Here is a 19,829-nt window from a genome sequence, read left to right as displayed (position 1 = left end):
GCATACTTGGAATGAGGAAAGTAACCAATTTTTTGCGTGGATTGCCCTTCAAAGGCACCGGTCTTTAATTTTTGTCCCTCAAATTATAGGTATTTAATTTTTACTCTTCGCTTAAAAAGATGGCCGAAAATACCCTGAGATTCTGGGTTCAAACCCTCACTCAGTTTGAAAAAGAAAAAAAAATCGCAAGGCAAGCAGAGTTTGCCTCAAGGCATAACTAAAGTCTGCCTTATGCGGCAGACGTTGCCTTAAGGCATAACTAAAAGTCTGTCGCATTAAAGCAGACTTTTCTTTAAGGCATAACTAAAAATCTGTCCCATAAAGCAAAGTCGGCAGCTTTTAGTTATGCCTTAATGCAAAGTCTGCCGCAGACTTTTCGCGAAACCTTGCTTTGCGAATTTTTTTTATTTTTATGACTAAACCCGAGTTCGAACTCAGAACCTCGACGTATTGGACAAAAATTAAAGACAAACAATTTGAGTCGAAAAATTAAAAGCCCCCACCCCAAAGAAGGATAATCGTGCAAATTGCCCAAAAGTAACCATGTACGTGGAGGCCCAAACATATTCCCGCCAAAAAAAAAAACCAATACATTTGCATTCGTTAAAGTGGCCTACCTCCCCCCCCCCCCCCCCCTTTTCCTTTTTCATTAGATGGGAAATGAGAACAAGATTCTTGGAGCAGGAAAGTAGGTAACAAGGGAAGTGGAGCTTTTGCATTGTTCAAAATAAATTTTGGTTAGCACTAAGAAATCTTACCTTCAAAGAAAGGAAAGCAAAAGGAACCACTTTTCCTCGGGCATACATCAACTTGGTTAAGCTTATGGCTCTTAAGAAAAGGCATCTTCGTATCTGTAGGGAATAGGGAATAGAATCACAGGACAAACAAATAAAAGAGAGAATACAGATCAAGGGCACGAAGCCCCCTGTATATACATAACGATTTTCAGTAACATTTGTGAAGACTAAAGAAGAGAAAAATAAAATTCTTGTTGCAGCTACCCAGTTGTTCGTGTTTCTGCTTCATTGAGCAGAAAAAAGGGAAGTCGAAGGAGAAAGAACCGGAGGAACATTGAAAGAGCTGTTCAGTTCAGGCACACTTTACACGACCTTGAGGATGGCAAGGATTGAGCAAAGGATCTATGCGGCCCCTTCTTTTGCTTTTCCGACAAGATAGCTCAAGGTTGAGCTTTCAATCATCATGATTGTACCGTGTAAAATGTAATCTTAAGGGAAAAGTCATCGCATGTAATGATAAAACTGATTTTAAAAGCTTCAACTGGTCTTCTTGCTTGTATCTTCATCTCTGGTTGCTAAGCCTATTTCCTCCATTTGATGTTCCACGGAAACAAACCCAGTCTCTGCTAGAAACCTAACGGACAAACAAAAGCTATGCATTACATCTTTGCAGTAAATTCAACTATTGTCATGTAATCAGAATATATAGTTCATAAGATTAAGTGAAACTTGAATTGGTAACAACACAAAAAGCTGGATGCTATGTTGAATAAGTAGCAGCTTTACAGAATATAGACAAAAGCAGGCCTGCCACCCAACACCAGAGGGAAACGGGAGGAAGAAAGAAGATAGCGGTTTTTCTGACTCCAAACTACTATGAAAAGTTGAAAGTTGATTCACAGGCAAAACCATAACATAATGATGAACAGTTTTTCTGTAATGATCCAATGAGTTACTTATAAAAAAGAAAGTAATGACCAAATGGGTTCCACAACTTTGTTTTTGATAATCGAGAAATCCCTGAGAGCCGATGGAGCATGGCAAGGAACTCGGTTGATGATGCCCCCCTCTTACCCTTCTCAAGTTAAATACCAGGCTCTTGTCTATTGTAGGGCTTGAACTCGTGATGTGAACTCACACGTCACATGTTGCATTCTTACCACTAGATTAAAGCCCCAAGGGACCAAAATGAGTTGCAGAACTGAATGAAGCAAAATACCACTTTATACATGCTTTCAGACTGCTAGCATGAGAAAGATTATAAGGCTAGCACAAGCTTCACGACGATTTTCTTTGATGAGTTGTGAGAGCATGAGATAATTTGGATTCAGCAAACTACAAGATGGCAGAATATAAACTTAGCTACTTAATCAGCTACTAACCCAGAATTGTAAGGTAAGAGCTGAAAGTCAAACATGTATTCAATCTACAACTTAGAGGTCCTTTACTTTAATTCACAGCGATAAGAATGCAATTTTACGTCAAAATCAATCAACATTTTAAATTCATGTCCAATTTCTCAACAAAAAGTACATTATCTCCCCTTCTAACCATTTACCAAAGGATTGATCAGAAGACTCTTGGATTTCACCATTGACGATTTTAAGGGTTAACAACACTAAACACCCCTATATCTATGACTCAATTATGGATAAACCCCCTGCATTTTAAATTCAAACACTTACGGCCCCTGTACTATGAAATCCCACACTTACACCCCATACGACTTATATCCGTAACTAAATGTATTAAAATATAATTATTAAAAGACAAACTAAAACTAAAACTATAACTAAGACATTTTTTGGGAGTTACTTTTATGAAATTTTAAAACGAAGATAAAAAGTTTAACAAAAAAATTATTCTTGCCTTTGATTAAACAAATAATAAATACTTTTTGAAACATTTATCTTTCGAAACTCATAAATAGGAAAATGAACACAAATTATTTAGTAAGATATACCAAATATTAGTAATAACTTTCTTGCACTTTAATTATCTAAGTTATTTGTAATTTATTTAATTATAATACTTATTATATAGAAATTTATCTTTTTTAATTTTAGTTTTTATTTATTCTCTTGCTTCAAAATTATCTTAAATATACTTTGTTAGATGAAGTTTCATTTGTGTAGGATTTCTGTTATAGTGTTATATAAAAGGTTTAAATTTTTTAAGAAAAGGGATAACATCATAAGGGGTGTAACTTGTAAGTGTTTGATCTTAAAATACAGGGGGGTCTATCCGTAATTGAGTCATAGTCCAGTGGCGTTTACTGTTTAGTGTAGTTAATATTAAAGTTTCTACAAAAGAAAATCAAGTGAGAAAATGTTTTCCAGTCTAACTTTTTTACTACTGTAACAGTCCAACCCACTAGTGATATTGTCCACTTTGGGCCTAGGCCCTCATGGCTTTAAAACGCGTCACTAGGAGGTTAGGCATACTTACTTATATACCCAGCACCTCTCCTGTGTTTTGCCGATCTGGGACTTTCCTCCTAAGCTGGGGTGTCACATACACCCCCTCTTATGAACTCAGCGTCCTCACTGAGGTTTGCCCCACCGTATGGGATTTTCCTAGGCTCAGCACTGAGGTTTTGCCCCGCCTACTAGGCATTTGCCTAAACTCAGTTGAAATCTAGCCCATCATCGACAAAGCTGACACGAGAGTGGCTCTGATACCATCTGTAACAACCCAGCCCACTAGTGATATTGTCCGCTTTAGGTGTAGGCCCGCACGGCTTTAAAACGCATCACTAGGAGGCAAGGCATGCTTAGTTATATACCCATCACCTCTCCTGTGTTTGGCCATATGGGACTTTCCTCCTAAGCTGGGGTGTCACAACTACTGTCCTAGGCAGCAAGAAGATCCAGACACGCAGTAATGAACAATCTAAATAAGTTGCCAAGTGCCAAAAGGCCATGTCATCTAACTAATGTTTAGTTTGTCTACAGCACTCTTGCCATTTCCAGTTTATCCCTCCAAAAAAATGGAATATTTGTATCTCTGCATCCACTAGAAGAAGATGATACACGAGGAGATGAAAAGCGTTAGTTAAGGCAGATCATTCATCCACTAGTCCTAATGACTCTACAAAAATCCTTCTGTTTTTTTTTTTTTCCCTAGAGATCAACTTTCCCCTCCAAAGAAATAATTCAACAATGCCTCAACTAGTCATATGATCTTGGAATTCTACAGTTTATCACTTTCTCAGGGTACTACAAAACCTAAGATTCATTTGAAGTGTGAATGTAGTTAAAACAACTTCTGGAGGGTCTATTTGGAAACAAATTTCAAAACTATAGGAAGACTTTGCTAAGCATATTTTCTTGATGGTGGGAGATGGAAAAAGAATTATGTTATGGGCAGCTAATTGGGTTGGAGAAAGGCTGCTTAAGGATCAACTTCCAGCCTTATATAGGCTGGCGAGATTTTCTGATATACTGCTGGCCAATTGTCTTAGTATTACAGGATGGAATTTTCACTTTTGAAGGAACTTCAATGAATGGGAGTGGGAAGATGTTGGGGCTTTTCTATGTAAAATGCAATCTGTAGTGTTAGACAGGCATAAAGATGATGCAATGTTTTGGAAGGCAAGCAAAGACAGAGAATACTCTGTGAACTCCTTCTACAGATTGCTTCAGGAAAATTCTATAGAAAATGTTGATTCTGGCCATGGAAGATGAATTGGGGCCCCTCCTAATGTGGCTTGTTTTGGGTGGTTGGTAGCTCATGGGGCTTGTCTAACCCATGAGAATTTGCAAAAAAGAGGGCATAAGATTTGCGGAAACAGCCTCTCTACCTCCCGAGGTAGGGATAAGTCTACGTACACACTACCCTCCCCAGACCCCATTTGTGGGATTACACTGGGTATGTTGTTGTTGCAGGGTATAAGCTTTGCAGCAGGTATTTATGTATGTGAAAGGTCCACTGAACCTGCTGATCATCTTTTCGTACAGTGCAGCTTTACTTGGCCCCTCTGGACTGTGTTCTTGATAACTTTTGGAGTTTATTTTTTTTTAAACTGGTAACTTTAATAACTTTTCGAGTTTATTGAGCAGCACCGCAGAGCTTTAAAAGTTTGTTATGCTGTTGGAAGACATATTATCCTGGCAAATTTCACAAAAAGATATGGATGACAATCCCTCTGTGCATTCTGTGGACCATATGGAGTGAAAGAAATAGGAGACGTTTTGAAGATAAAGGAGATGATGTCTGTTGTTAAGTATATGTATATGCAGAATTTGTTCTTCTGGAGAAAGGGAAGTTAGTTTTGAATTTGCATGATATGCTGGAGCTGGACTCGTTAGTAGTTTCGAATTTGCATGATATGCTGGAGCTGGATTTGTTAGAATCCCTGAATATGTAATGTAGAACATGTCCTATCTTTTGTATTTGCTGCAGTATTATCTTGGTACTGTTTGCTAATAAAACTTTAACTTCTAAAAAAAGATTAAGTGAAACTTGAGTAACAATGCAAAAAGCTGGACGCTATGTTGAATGAGTAGCATTTTACAGACTGGAGAGGGGGGAAAGGAGAGAGAGCGGTCTCTCCGACTTCAAGCTATTATGAAAAAGTTGGCAGTTGATTCATAGGCAAAACCATCACATAATGATAAACAGCTTTTCAATAATGACCCAATGAGTTACTTATTAAAAAAAAAAACTCACAGAACTAGATGAAGCAAAACACTATTTTATGTACATGATATCAGACCACTCAAACTGCACACAAAAGAGATTGTGAGCCTAGCACAAGCTTCACATCTATTTTCTTTGACGACTTGTGACTGCATGAATGATTTTCATTCAACAAACTTCAATACGGCAGAATGTAAATTAGCTACTTGATCACTACTGACTTAGATTCGTAAACTAAGAGCTGAAAGTCAAACATCTATTCCACCTATAATTAGAGGTTTGTCCTTTTACCATTTACAATGATCAGATTGCATTTTTACCTCATACTCCATCATCAAATTCATGTCCAATATCTCAACAAAAGCAAACTATCTCCCGTTCTCATAACCAAAGTATTGATCGGAAGACTCTTAGATTTCAAAATTGAAAATTTTAATTACAGAACATTAAATTTACACAAAAAGAACATCAAGTGAGAAAAAATTTCCTAGTCCATCTTTTTTGTACTATACTACGCAACAAGAAGGTTAAACACCTAATAGTGAAGAATCCAATAAGCTGGCAATTGTGTTTAGTTTGTCTACAGTACTCTTTATCTCCAGGAAAATGGATTTTTTAAGATGATGCACGGAGGGAATGGAACGCCTTAAGGCAGATCATTAGCCCACTAGTTCTAATGAGTCTACAAAAACCCCTTCTTTTTCCTAGAGATCAACTTTCCATTCCAAGGAAATAATTCAACGAATGTGTCAACTAGTCATATGGTCCTGGAATTCTACAGTTTATCACTTACTCAGGGTAAAGATTTATTTGAATTGGGAATCTAGTCAATTCACCTCACTTATTTATCCAAATCTAGTAATCCAATTATACAAGCTTACTTGACATTTTTCAAGTACATTCATAGGTAGGCAAAAATAACTATACAAGTGAAATCTTCAACAATGGAATAACCAAAGTTGAAACATACCTGCTAAGGAGTATGAAGAGGGTTCCAGTTATTAAAAAGAGGAAAGCAACATGGAGAGTCAACGAAAAGTCACTTGAGGAAAAAGCCAAGCCCAACATAACAGCAAGACACAAGACCAGCATTAAAAATGCAATCTTTAGTGTATTCCAAGTAGGAGCCTGGATCCAAAGACAAAAAATAAACTTAGTTGAATCAATAAATATAAAGTTGAAACGTGAATGGTAAAGGAGAAAATTGTACAGACGTTGACTCCTGGAGCCAAAGCTCCAACAAGAACTGCTCCTGCTGATGATAATTCTTCTCTTCTTGATTCTTTCGATTCCATTTTTGTGATTTGTGAATTGAGAGTGTTGGGATTTGGTTGTGATTTTAAGTTTTGACCTCCAAAAACAAGAAGGAAATAATGAAGAAGATCTAGGAATCACGATGGGAATTACCCATTTTTTTGCCCGGATTGGCCTTCTTTTGGGATGGTCTTTAATTTTTGTTTTCGCTTAAAAAAGTGATCAAAAACATATCATGGTTCTGGATTCGAACCCCACACAATTAAAAAACAAAATAGCTTTGGAAAGAGTTTGTCTTATGCAGCATAGGTTGCCTCGAGATTTTAACTCAAAACTTCAAATATTTTCAGTCACCTTTTTAAGTGAACGATAAAAATTAAAGACAAGCCAATTGAGGGACAAAAATTAAAGACCAGCCCGTATGAAGGGAAAACGTACAAATTTCCCTTTTAACTTTTGTCCTGCGTATATGCGGTCTTTAATTTCACCTCTGCTGCTCAATTAAGGAAAATATTCAGATCTGCTTTGCTTGATATAAGTTTTGCAACATTTATTTTGAAAAATGAATTTCTGCTTAGCTCGACATAAGTTTTATGGGAATTAAGTTATGCGGCACAAGTTGTGTAGTATTTTTTAGAATATGTTAGTGTTCAGAAACTGGAGTTACGCTTTTGGAGCATATGTTCTTTATCCTTTTTGAGTTGTATAACGTGCCTGTTTTTATGGAGTTTGATGTGTTTTTGACAATTTTTATATTGAGTTTTGAAAGTATTGTCTTGTCCGACATAACTTGTGGGATATTATGTACGCCACACGAAAAATGCCAGCAAATATTAAAGACCACCCCGAAATAAGGGCATTTGTGCGAATAGGAAAATTCGCACGAATGTCCCTATCTTGGGGTGGTCTTTAGTTTTTACCCCTCAAATCGCTGGTCTTTAATTTTTACCCTTATGCACTTTAAGTAACAAAAAATACCCTTGACATCAAAAAAAGAAATTTGAATCTATGATCTAATTTTGCATGAAAAAGTTTCATAGAAACTATGTCTTGTCGAGCAAAGTTACATAGAAACTATGTCGTGTCCGGCATAATTCTATAGAAACTAGGTTATCCTAACTTTATTTCTGCAGAACTCATGCTGAATAAGGCAGAACTTATGACGGACAAGGCAAATTTTATACAAACTTATGGCAAACAAATTAGTTACTACACAACTTATATCGGATAACTTAATTTTTACCAGTATTTTAAAAGGCGTTTTTGGGGCGAGCCCTGGGGCGGGGCGTACCAAAAATGTCCTGGGGCGAAAGTCTCCAAAGGCGTACGCCCAGCAATTCGGGGCGTACGCCCAGGTGTTTGGGGCGAGTTTTTTTTGTTGGGGCGTAAGCCCAGAAAACTTCTTCGAACTAAAACGAAATTTGTTAAATAAGTCCTTAATATAATGCCCAAATTCTCAAAAGTAAACATGTAATTACTCAAATGTTTTAAAAAGGAATCGAAACATTAAATTTAAAAGTCAAGACCTTTTTTTATTACTAGAATGCCTAATATATATTCTTTTCCAATTATTTATCTTGTCTTCTACTATCTCAAAAAAGTAACGAGCAGTCACTTATACTTGTAAGTAGCATATAATAGATTGTTCTAATTAGTTTTTTGTGGGGGTGGAGCATATATATATATATATATATATATATATATATATATCACTTATTTATAATTTTCTTCAGTTTTTTTACTCTATTTCACCTATTTAAAAGTATTTATTATAATTATATCATTTTATAAAATACTAAAAATTAAAACCCCATAGGGCTTACGCCCTGTGCCTCGGGGCTTACGCCTCATTGAGGCAGACGTAAAACGCCCCTCCTTACGCCCTCGCCTTTTAAAACACTGATTTTTACATAACTATGCCGGACAAGACATAGTTTTCATGGAACTTTTCCTTGCAATATATTTTTTTTTTTTACTCTGCTGGGGATCAACCCAAAATCTTTGATTTTGTAGACCAGCGAATAAAAATACCTAGACCTACAAAATTTTATTAAATGAGAAGCATGGATAAAAATTAAAGACCATCGATCTAAGAGACAAAAATTAAAGACCAGACCCTATGAAAGACAATCCGCACAAAAAATTGGTGCGTATACCTTAGGGCAGTTTGCACGATTACCCTTCAAAGGCACTAGTCTTTAATTTTTGCCCTTCGCTCAAAAAGGTGGCTGAAAATACCACGAGATTCTAGGTTCGAACCGACACTCAATAATTAAAAAAAATCGCAAGACATAAGTTCACATAAAACCATGTCTATTCGCTATATAGTTACTTAGAAACTATGCCGGACACGACAAAGGCTTCTATGAAACTACATAGAATTTATGCCTATAGGCATAATTGCAAAATTAAGATAGAACTTCATTTTCACGAACCTTTTTCAAATAAGGCATAGGTTCTATGTAACTTTGCCCGAATAGGCCTAGGTTCATAGAAACCTATGCCTTGCGAAATTATTATTATTTTCGACTCTGCTGGAGATCGAACTCATAATTTCTAGTGCGAAAAGGGTACTTTAGCTCACAAATTTTCATTAAATAGAAGTAGGGGCAAAAATTAAAGACCAGCGAATTGAAGGGCAAAAATTAACTATATTTTTTGAATGGGCAATCTGCACGATTGCCCTTATTCGGGGTTGATCTTTAATTTTTGCCCCTCAAATTGTTGTCTTTAATTTTTGCTCTTCGCCTAATACCCCGAGGTTTTGAGTTCAAACTCCGGCTCAGTCCCAAAAAACAAAAAATCACAAGACAGAGTTTCTTAGCAAAATTAGGCCTTAAGGCAGAGGTTTCGCAAAAGTCTTGCCTTGCGAAATTATTTTTTTTCTTTTTTGAGAAAACATCACTAATTGCCCCCAAAATACAAAATATTTACCCGCCCATGCCCCCTCCCAAACTATTCTTGCTTCTACCCCCACCGACTGAAAATATTTACCCGACATACCCCTTGGCCAAACCCCTTCCTCTCCTGATACCATCACAGTATCATGGTATATTCCATCACAGTATATTTATATATCGCGATGGTATCATGGAGGACTAAGAGAAGGATTTAGTCCTCCATGATAATATCTCTGTATATTTATATACCATGATGATACCATGGTCCTGAGGAGTGTCTCGTTGAAGGACTGAAGCAGTCCTTCATGATATTATTATGGTATATGTATATAAGATGATGGTATCATAGAGTTTTTTTTTTTTTTAAAAAGTGTCATTTTTGATAAATGAACATAATCATTCATAATACCGTCTCGGTATATTTATATACCATGATGGTATCATGGAGGACTAAGAGAAGAACTGAAGCATCTTTCATGATACCATCTCAGTATATTTATATACCATAGTGGTATCATGGAGGACTGAGAGAAGGACCGAAGCATCTTACCATCTCGGTATCTTTATATGTCATGTTGGTATCATAACTGGAGGCATCTCGGGTAATTTTTTTTTCTGGGGGCACGAAAAAAATGAGGGTATGCGCGAGTATTTTTTTTTTATTTGATGGGGCATCCGTGATCTTCCGCCCCCCCCCCCCCCCCCCCCCCCCCCCCTTTTTTTTTTTTTGACTGAGCAGGAATTCGAACTCATAACCTCGAGGTATTTTCAGCCACTTATTTAAGCGGAGGACAAAAATTAAAGACCAGCAATTTGACGGACAAAAATTAAAGACCGGTGCGTTTGAAGGTCAATCCGCACATTTTTTTTTTTTTGGGAAAAGGACATATATGGTCGCTCGGCCATAAATAATCCCATCCTCTAGCCCAATTTTTCCCAAACCCAAAATGTAGCGATTAAACAATTGTCATCCATTAGCCAAAACTTAAATAAGACAATTCTCAAATAAAAATAAAAAAACAAAAATGTTTGAGGCGATTTTTATATATAATATGTGTCATTTGTGTATAAAATATGTATCAGTACCTATCTGCAATGTATAAAAACTGTATAAAATATGAATCACTAAGGTATGTATCATTTTTGTATATAATATGTATCATTTGTGTATATAATGTGTATTAGCACAATACAGCTGCCCTGTATAGAATAGAAAATTGTATCATTTTTGTATATAATAAGTATTATTTTTGTATGGAAAGTGTATATATAATTCTAGCATATGTATATAAATTGTATCAGTCTTGTATAGAAAGTGTATCATACGTATAAAAAATGTATTATAGAAACCGTATCATTGTGGTATATAATATGTATACTATTGTATATGTTAAAAATAAATATCATATCATTATTGTATAATATGTGTATAATTAACGTATAATTTATGTATGATTAATTCCAGCATATGTATATAAACTATATAATTCTTGTATATAAAGTGTATATATAATTCCAACATATGTACATATGCTGTAGCAGCCCTTTAGTGGCGACGTTTTTGTGGCGACTTAGTCGCCACAAAAAGTCTTTTTTTTTTTTAAGCGCCTGGGCTGGCCAGCATTATTTTGGGCCGACCGCCCATTTTTCGGCATTAATTTGGGCTGACCGGACACCTAGTGGGATTAAGCCCAAATAGTGATTAAATGTGGAATTAGTTTGGTTGAGTGGACATACGGTGTCTCCCCCCCCCCCCCCGCCCCCCCCCCCCCCCCACCCTTTTTTTTTTTTTTTTTCCGAATACCTTACAAGTTTACATTCATGACATGAGGCCCAAAATAAGGCCCATAGCGTTAGTGAGCTAATCGTATCTCAACTCGGCCCATCTTCCTTGTTTATCCAAAGGATAAGATCACACTCTACAGCTTCTTCCCCGTCACTTGGCCATTGATACAAACACAACAACAATGGCAGCTTCTTCTCTCTCCACCTTCTCTTCCCTTTCTCTACGCAACAACTCATCATCTCGTTTTTCTACCTTTCAGTCCCAACAACCCAACCACACATTCTTCATCCCAAAACCAACCCACCCACCATTTTATCTCCTCTTAAACCCAACAACAAAACTCTATCCCATTAATGCCACACCAGCAGAAACCACTTTCTTTGACAACACTGACCCTGAAGAAATCTCCACTTATGACCCACCAGAACGCCCTGATGACTTTCTTGAACCACCATCTTTCGATGATGGTCCAATGGAGTCTGAAGAAGATATTGCTAAGGCTTATGAAGAGCTATATGGGGCAGCTTATAGTGGAGAGACTTTTCTTGGTAATGACATATATGCAATGGATTCTAAAGTGAAAAAGACTACTGCTTTTGGGAAAACAAAGAAGGAGAAGTCTAAAGACGGGTTTGATGAGAGAGTTGTGCAAGTTAGGAGAGTTACTAAGGTTGTTAAAGGTGGAAAGCAATTGCATTTTAGAGCTGTTGTTGTTGTGGGTGACAAGAAAGGGAATGTTGGTGTTGGAGTTGGTAAAGCTAAAGAGGTTATTGCTGCTGTGCAAAAGTCTGCTGTCAATGCTAGGAGGAATCTTATTACTGTGCCTATGACTAAGTACTTGACTTTCCCCCACAGGTAAAATGGTAAATTGTGTGGTTTTCTAACTTCTTGTGTGCTTTAACTTGTTTGAGTTTTGACATAAATGTTAGGATTTTTGTATAGTTATAAGCTAGTTTGGAGGCTTGAAAGTCCATTCCTAAATTGAGCTAGATGTAACATTTGGTAGGCATATTTGCTGGAACTTGGATTGTAGCAGGTGCCAATGAATTAGTTGAGGTATAGGAATTGTAGACCTATATCACTGTCATTAAAAATTTTGAGATTTGAGGTCCAATTTATGCATTTGAAGCAATTCAGCAAGGGCAGTGAGAGCTACTGAAGTTACACTCCTGTAAGGTTGAGGATGTGGCTGACCAGTTTCTTTTCTGCTTCCTTTGCCATTTGAGTTGCTTCTTAGGGTCAAATTGTTGCTAGAATAGGTCTACTTCCAGCTCCATGTCTTTGCTTAAATGGAAAAGGTACTTATCGCGGGATGAGATAGAATCCTGTGTGGAAAAGGATAGAGGTGTAGGGGGAGGGAACATTATCTGTTGAGTTCAAAGATGCAAAACGACGGATTTTTCAGTTAAAAAAATAGAGTAATTCTGCTTCCATATATTGATGATGCTGGACAGTTTTTTTTTTTTTTTTGCATAGATTTTTCATTTTGCCATAATTTTCTTGTGTAACCAAAAGTTGGCATGATCACAGATTTTCACTCAGACAAAGTCACTAATTTTAGTTGTGCCTCTTGACCTTAAATATAACCAATAAATTTAATTATAAAGGATTTTCTGGATTAGTAGTATATGTTTGTTATCATGGATATACTTGATTGATGTTTCCTCTATGCAAAGACTTTAATACAAAGAGAAGTTTATGTTGTTCAACCTTAGTGGACTGAGCCAATGACATCCAATATAAAATTTTCGTTTACCTGTGATCACCTGTGGAATTTCACTTTCTCTACTCCTATTGATTGGGCCAGTTCTTGCACACCTCAGCCGTTGATAGGATATGACCCCGCTCTCCCATTATTTTCTCCCCCTTCACTACCGCTAGGAAACACCCCTGGGGTGTAGACTGGGATGCTTAATAAGCTCTATTTTAAGCATCTGAACTTAATCTAACGTAATTGTATTATGACGAACCTCTCATGTTGTTGATTGTAAGCACAAAATGAAATGTGCAGAAGTGTGTGTTATTGTGTTCATGTGTTTGTTTTCATTGATTTAATTGGTAAGAAAAGATGTACAATAGATGTTAACCCACTATTTCATCTGTCTGAAGTATGTGTCACAAATGATTGCGTCTCCCCTTAGCTTTAAGAAAGGATATTCAATGAAAAAGTTTTAAAGTAGTAACTTTTCCATTACACAAATTTTCTCTCTTTACACGTTCCTGTACTTTCTTACGAGGGGTCAAAACTGTGAATTCTTAAAAAAAGATTTTGGTGCGTATGTGTGAGTATTTAGACGGATATGTTAGCAACTATGTTGCTCGGACTCTCCACAAGATGTTGCCACACCCGTGTCGGATCCTTAAAAAATGCACTACTTTGGAGGATAGGACATGCACCCCGCAACATTTTTGAAGAGTCCGAGCAACATAGGTTAGCATGGAAAACTAACAAGTTTTGTAAGTTGAAGGAAATGTTTTGCTAGCTTGTCATTCTAATAAATAAATAAGTTGGTCATCAGTCCTATGCATCTGAAAAGACTAACTTGATCTATCCTCACTTTTATTCCCTGGTTGTGCACCATTAGCTGTCAATGTCCTTTTTTGAGTTTCTTTTGTTCGAGGGGAGGATGATGGGGAGTTACTTTCTTTTCAAGTCCCTTTCCGTTTGTTTGGGTGGTGTTTGTTTCTGGAAATTCTGTTCCTGAGGAATTGAGAAACATGTTAATTGAAGTTATGACTTAGCATGAAGACGGCCTATATGTGTTAGGATGTCTATTAAGCATGAAGTTGGTTTCTTGTCGTGATTAGCCCAGCACATCTGTTGCTAAATCTGGAGGAATGAAATGAGAGGCCTGGAGGGGATGGAATACATTATATAAGAAGTCGTCTTTTAGTTTCCGATCCTCTTTAATTGATTGACAATTGTCATCCTGGATGGGGGCACATATTTGCTGCCCTTTATGAGAAAAAAACCGACTTGCCTAAAAATTCCGCGACATCTTGCCTTGAGGAAGGTTTCTGTTATATTTTCACTGACATGTATGTAGTTTCGAAAAATTTAATTGCATTATGCAACGCATTGTGAAAGAATTATCTCGCTATTGGCACCAAAGGCTGTGGTTTGGCAATCAATGAAATGAGTGACAACCATGGGATGCTAGAGTTCAAATCGACAAAAAATGCTAGGTGAATTTGTTCTATCAGTTTATAAGCCTTCTGGTTAGAATTATCTGATATTTGTACCGGTGGGAGGCAGCAGTAGCTAGTGAAATAGATGAGGTGCACGCAAGTTGGCATGTTATCAGGGAAAAATAATCTTGTCAATTGCTTATACTTGGTGATCTAAACTGCTGAACAACTAAATTGCAGAGCTGATGGAGACTTTGGAGCAGCAAGGGTGATGCTTAGACCTGCAGCTCCTGGTACTGGAGTGATTGCTGGTGGTGCTGTCCGGATCGTTCTCGAAATGGCAGGTGTTGAGAATGCCTTGGGGAAGCAGCTTGGAAGTAACAATGCCCTCAATAATGCAAGAGCCACTGTTGTTGCTGTTCAGAAAATGAGGCAGTTTAGTGAAGTTGCTCAAGAACGTGGCATTCCCATGGAAGAACTCTGGAAATGAAGACTTTCTGTTGCTTTGATTGTTGTAGAAAAAAAATGTTTCAACTGGGATAGCTGCAGATGCACCATTTAATTTTTGTCTGCAAGTGATTATTTGTTAATTTTGTGTAAATTTCAAAATGCAGCCTTCTCAAACAGGATGTTTCTATAATTTCATTTCGGCCTACCACCCAAATCTCTCCTGGATCAATGTCATTGGTAGCGGGCCTAAATAGTGGTGAATAGTTACTACTCAGGTACTTTCAGCACTTACATTCCGTTTCACGTCAAAATTATGGTACAAAATTAACATTTCGTCATCATATGTTACTTTGATTTTTTAAAGTAACCGTCAGCATTTTAATATTGAGAGATTAATTTTTTCGAATAGACTAAAAATAGTTGATCTAACGAAATGGGATGAGGAAAAAGCCGCAAGTGTAATCCTGCAAAATGGTGTCAATTGCTCAAAATAAACATGCAACTGTACACGTGTCTAACCCAGCAACTTCGTGGCACATAGACCTCTAAACGTGGCACTTAGAAGAGACCCCAACCTCTCGCTTTATGCAGCAACTCTCGAGAGTACTGTGACGAAATTAAGGAGCTGATACCTCCGAATCATTTTCGCTATTACACAACAAAAAAAGGGAAAAAAAAAAGAAGTGTCCAAGAAATAGTAGCAAAGTAAAGAAGCATCAATAATGGCGTCCTTAAGCAAAAAATCCATGTTCAACCTCTCTAAAGCCTTCCCACATCGAGCCTCCTCTGTCTTCATCGGTCGTCAAATATGGAAAGTAAGTCTTCCTACATATACTAGCTTGATGTAGCACAAAGTACTGAACCATGGTGCCTCATGGATATTTAGAGGCGAATCTAGCATATACTAAACAATTAGTACACATCCATCCACTGTTGTAACATTTTTAAACACATTCAAGTATAATGTTTAGCGTGTTCATCAGTTGTTTGTTAAATTCTGAATCCATTTATGGTGAAACATGAAAAAGTGGATTGCCGTATCTATTTACAAGCCTACCAAGGTTCGAAAGATGTTTTGTAGGATTGATTTCACGAATGGTCGTACAACTTTTGGTTCGTTGCAGCACCCTAGTCATAAAACTAATTATTGTAACAGAAAATAACTCAAATTACCCTTCTGTATAACAACATGACATAGAATGGAAAAAAAAAGAAGTTGCCTGGAAATATAAGGTTGAATGATCATCTATGAAATTACCCTATCTTTTTGTGCTACATCATTAATTGCTTATATATCTTGTGATTTATGAATATATATTAAAGGGAGGATATGTTGGAACAGCGGAGTCGTCGGAACAACAGAGCAGGCACGACGACAAGAAGTTCTACGGGACCAGCAATACTGATCAAACGGGCAGTAAAGTATCTGAAATGGCTGATAAGGCGAAAGAAGTGAAGGATAAAGCCACAGAGACAACTCAAGATGCTTGGAAAGCTATTGAGGATACTGCTGAAAAGTTGAAAGAAAAGGTGGTGGGAGATGTAGATCCAGAGAATGTTCAAGATGAAATTGTGGTGGAAGATGAGGAAGAACTTAAGAAGAAGCTGGCTAAAGAACCAGGAGGAAAGCCTGTGGATGAAGATAAAGGTTTGGATGTGAATTGGAGACCTATTGTTGAGAAGAAACCACAATCCTCTTGAAACCATTTTCTCTCCTCTTCTTCATTCTTTTTTTTTTTCTTATAAAAATGTTGTTTGAGAATAATAGAGCACAACGGACTTGCTAATTAGTAGGTAGCTTGAAGTTTGGAATCCACTAGCCTAGATTTTGAATAAGAAGAAATGTAAATTTGCGAGAGAAAAAAAAAAGTATTATAATTTGAATCTTTAAGCTTTCATGGTCTCTTTTTTCTTTGTATTATTATACACAAGATTAGACAAAAATAATTGATGAGAAGGTAATGTAATTCTGACGTCATCACGTTGGTATGTCCGATAAAATTAGATTTAGCTAAGACAAACTTTAATTGAAAGGGTCATCCAATATATTAATGACTTCTTTATGTAATTATCCTAATGTTGGACTTCATATTATTTTTTCAATTAATAATTAGATGATAGTACTGTTGATTAAAATTTAGGACTAACATTTCTTACTAAAATATATTTATTCTATTAATATTATTTTAATATATGTAAATTTTGCCGCGAAACATTTCCACTCACAAATTGAACGGCAGCTAAAAAGTAATTCTCATTAGCTTGTCTACGGTCATTTTCTTATTTATTTTAAACCATAATTTCAAGTGTCTTTTGTTTAAGAAATTCTACTTAAATTTTTTGAGGTACTTGTAAAATATTTTCCAGAAAATTCATTCTAGAAAGTCCAAATTTTGACACGGAGATGAACTGAGAACAATCCCAAAAACTTCTGAATTACTACATGTTATAATTCTCTATTGTAGTTGGTAAATTGTGAGGGGGTGATCAGGAAATGCTGCTATTTCAGCGTTTCAATTTACATGTCTTACACTCAATATCCTACAGGGTTGATTCAATAACATAAAATTCTCAAAATATTTTGATCACTGTCAGAAATTAGATGAAGAGAATAGAAAGGATGCGTGATATTATCACTGTCTCAAAAGAGTGATTGCCTGTTTACGGAGTTAGCAGACAACGCTCTTTTGGGATACAACAAGTCTATTGTAAGTTGAATTAAAAGTGACTGATATGGAGTAATTACTTTTCTATTTATAGAGTCTATTTATAGAGAAGATAAGTAGTTAAAAAGACACTTGCTCCGAAAGGTTGAAGGTTGTGTCCTTATGCCGAACAAATGGTATCGATTGGTAATATTTCATTGGTGCCCATTTTAATCGGTGGTACCCAAAATAAGTTTTTAGGGATGATACCTGTTTTATCTATGGGATCCAAACTAGTTAATTCAACTGTAATACCCAAGTAATTTAAAATATTATTTCAATATTACAAATTATATAACAATCCCCACTAGTTTGTAATACTACTCCTAATATTATACATAATAGAAAGTATCTCATAGATCTGAACTTTCTAGTGTAAATATTTTAAAGCTTAGAGGAATTTATTGGTATTACTAAGAACTGAACCATAACTCCCTTATGCCTAAACTAAAAATATCACACGCCTAATATCATCCAACCACTTTAAGTCACCGGTTCGCTCAAGCACTTAAAAGCCATGCACTAATCCCAATTCATGAATACTTACAAGAGCAAACCTTATTAACTCTTGCTGAAGCAGCACCACTCCTGTATTCATATAGGTAAAAATGCTTTATGTCCTGTTACTCCAGACATTTGACATTTTCATTAAGAGCTCTTGCTCATCCTCTCTGTAACAGTATGCACTAATCATCCTGGGACAAGGCTTAAAGATTTGATGCTTTTCTTTTCAGTGCTCAAAACGACATTAATAGATTGTTTTTACCCATTGAACCTTTATTGTTAGTTTTGCTAACTCAAGGTTGGGTTCATCTCACTAGATGTTTTTGTAGTAGCATCTCTAGGAAGTGATTTTGTAAGTGGATCTGCTAAATTCTTGCAGGACTTAACATATATAATTGTCATGACACCACTTATAAGCTATTCTTTCAAATAGGAATGCTGCAGACTAATGTGTCTAGACTTTCCATTGTATATCTTATTATGAGCAACGCTCAACGTTGCCTCAATATCACAATTTATGAAAATGGCTGACATCGGTTGTGGCCACAATTTTATATCTCATAACATGTTTCTCAGCCATTCCGCTTCTTTTCCAGCAGCTGCTAATGCCAAAAATTCTGATTCCATTGTAGAATGTGTAATACAAGTCTGCCTCTTTGGTGCCCAACTTATAGCACTCCTCCTAACATAAATATCCATCCCGATGTGGATTTTTTATCATCATCATTGGTTATCTAATTGGCATCAGAGAATCCTTCTAACATGCTAGGAAAACTATTATAACATAATCCAGCATTCTTTGTTTTCTTTAAATAACCAAGCACTCTTGAAATAGCTTTCGAATGTTCACCACTTGATTTACTTGCATATCTTGAAATTTTGCAGACTGCATGTGCTTTATGCACTAGCATATTCCAATTGTGCTACGACCCTTCCAATATTTTCAGTCAACTTTATATTTGAATCTAAAGGAGTTTTAATCTCTTTGATTTTCAAGTGACTAAATTTTCAAATCACATTTTCTATGTAATGTGATTGATTTAAGGAGATACCTTTATCACTTTTCTTGATCTTATTTCCAAGAATGATGTCAATTTCATTAAGATCTTTCATTTTAAAGACTGAATTGAGATACTTTTTAGTATCATTAACTCCAAGCATGTTTGTACCAAATATCAATAAGTCATTCACGTAAAGACTTATTATGACACCATAATCTTTTGTAAACTTAGAATAAATGCATTTATCAGCATTATTATGTACAAATTCATATGATAAAATGGCATCATCAAATTCCTCATGCCACTGCTTTGGAGCTTGCTTTAACCTATAAAGGGATTTTACTAATTTGCAAATTTTATTCTCATTTTCAGGAAGAACAAATCCCTCTGGTTGTTCTATATATATTTCTTCACATAAATCACCATTCAAGAATGCAGTTTTCACATCCATTTGATGCACACATAAATTATATATATAGGCTAAAGCCAAAAGCACTCATGGATGTTATTTGTGAAACAGGAGCATATGTATAAAAATAGTCAATACCTTCCTTTTGTGTAAAACCTTTAGCAACCAACCTTGACTTAAAGGTTTGTACACAACCATTGGTATTATATTTTCTTCTAATTACCATTTACAACCTATAGGTTTAGAACATGTAGGAATATCTACTATTATCCAAGTGTTGTTGGATAATATAGAATCCATCTCATCATTTATA

The 19,829-nt window shown here is 36.1% G+C and overlaps 3 protein-coding genes across 5 annotated transcripts; 2 read left to right on the top strand and 1 right to left on the bottom strand.

Annotated features, from left to right (window-relative positions):
• Positions 1-801: 801 nt before the first annotated feature.
• On the bottom strand, positions 802-6,900 carry LOC132622957 (uncharacterized). Of its 2 annotated transcripts, none has more exons than XM_060337649.1 (3): positions 6,593-6,872; positions 6,349-6,506; positions 802-1,371 (listed from the first exon to the last, which is right to left on the bottom strand). In XM_060337649.1, exons 1-3 carry the CDS (start codon positions 6,671-6,673, stop codon positions 1,275-1,277), a joined length of 336 nt encoding a protein of 111 aa, XP_060193632.1. In that variant the 5' UTR covers positions 6,674-6,872; the 3' UTR covers positions 802-1,274. The 2 variants fall into 2 exon arrangements, with proteins under 2 accessions (XP_060193632.1, XP_060193631.1); XM_060337648.1 differs by lacking the exon at positions 802-1,371 and adding an exon at positions 1,394-2,072 and having other exon boundaries at positions 6,593-6,900.
• A 4,554-nt stretch (positions 6,901-11,454) lies between these two features.
• Positions 11,455-15,105, top strand: LOC132621558 (small ribosomal subunit protein uS5c). Its single transcript, XM_060335878.1, has 2 exons — positions 11,455-12,173; positions 14,688-15,105. The coding sequence occupies exons 1-2, from the start codon at positions 11,500-11,502 to the stop codon at positions 14,935-14,937; spliced, it is 924 nt and encodes a 307-aa protein (XP_060191861.1). The 5' UTR covers positions 11,455-11,499; the 3' UTR covers positions 14,938-15,105.
• A 399-nt stretch (positions 15,106-15,504) lies between these two features.
• On the top strand, positions 15,505-16,800 carry LOC132621559 (uncharacterized). Of its 2 annotated transcripts, none has more exons than XM_060335880.1 (2): positions 15,505-15,712; positions 16,240-16,800. In XM_060335880.1, exons 1-2 carry the CDS (start codon positions 15,706-15,708, stop codon positions 16,596-16,598), a joined length of 366 nt encoding a protein of 121 aa, XP_060191863.1. In that variant the 5' UTR covers positions 15,505-15,705; the 3' UTR covers positions 16,599-16,800. The 2 variants fall into 2 exon arrangements, with proteins under 2 accessions (XP_060191863.1, XP_060191862.1); XM_060335879.1 differs by having other exon boundaries at positions 15,506-15,712; positions 16,221-16,800.
• Positions 16,801-19,829: the final 3,029 nt, after the last annotated feature.

The sequence above is a fragment of the Lycium barbarum genome, chromosome 12 (assembly GCF_019175385.1).
Source record: "Lycium barbarum isolate Lr01 chromosome 12, ASM1917538v2, whole genome shotgun sequence".
Lineage (NCBI taxonomy): Eukaryota > Viridiplantae > Streptophyta > Magnoliopsida > Solanales > Solanaceae > Lycium > Lycium barbarum.
This window is presented reverse-complemented; position numbering and strand designations above follow the sequence as displayed.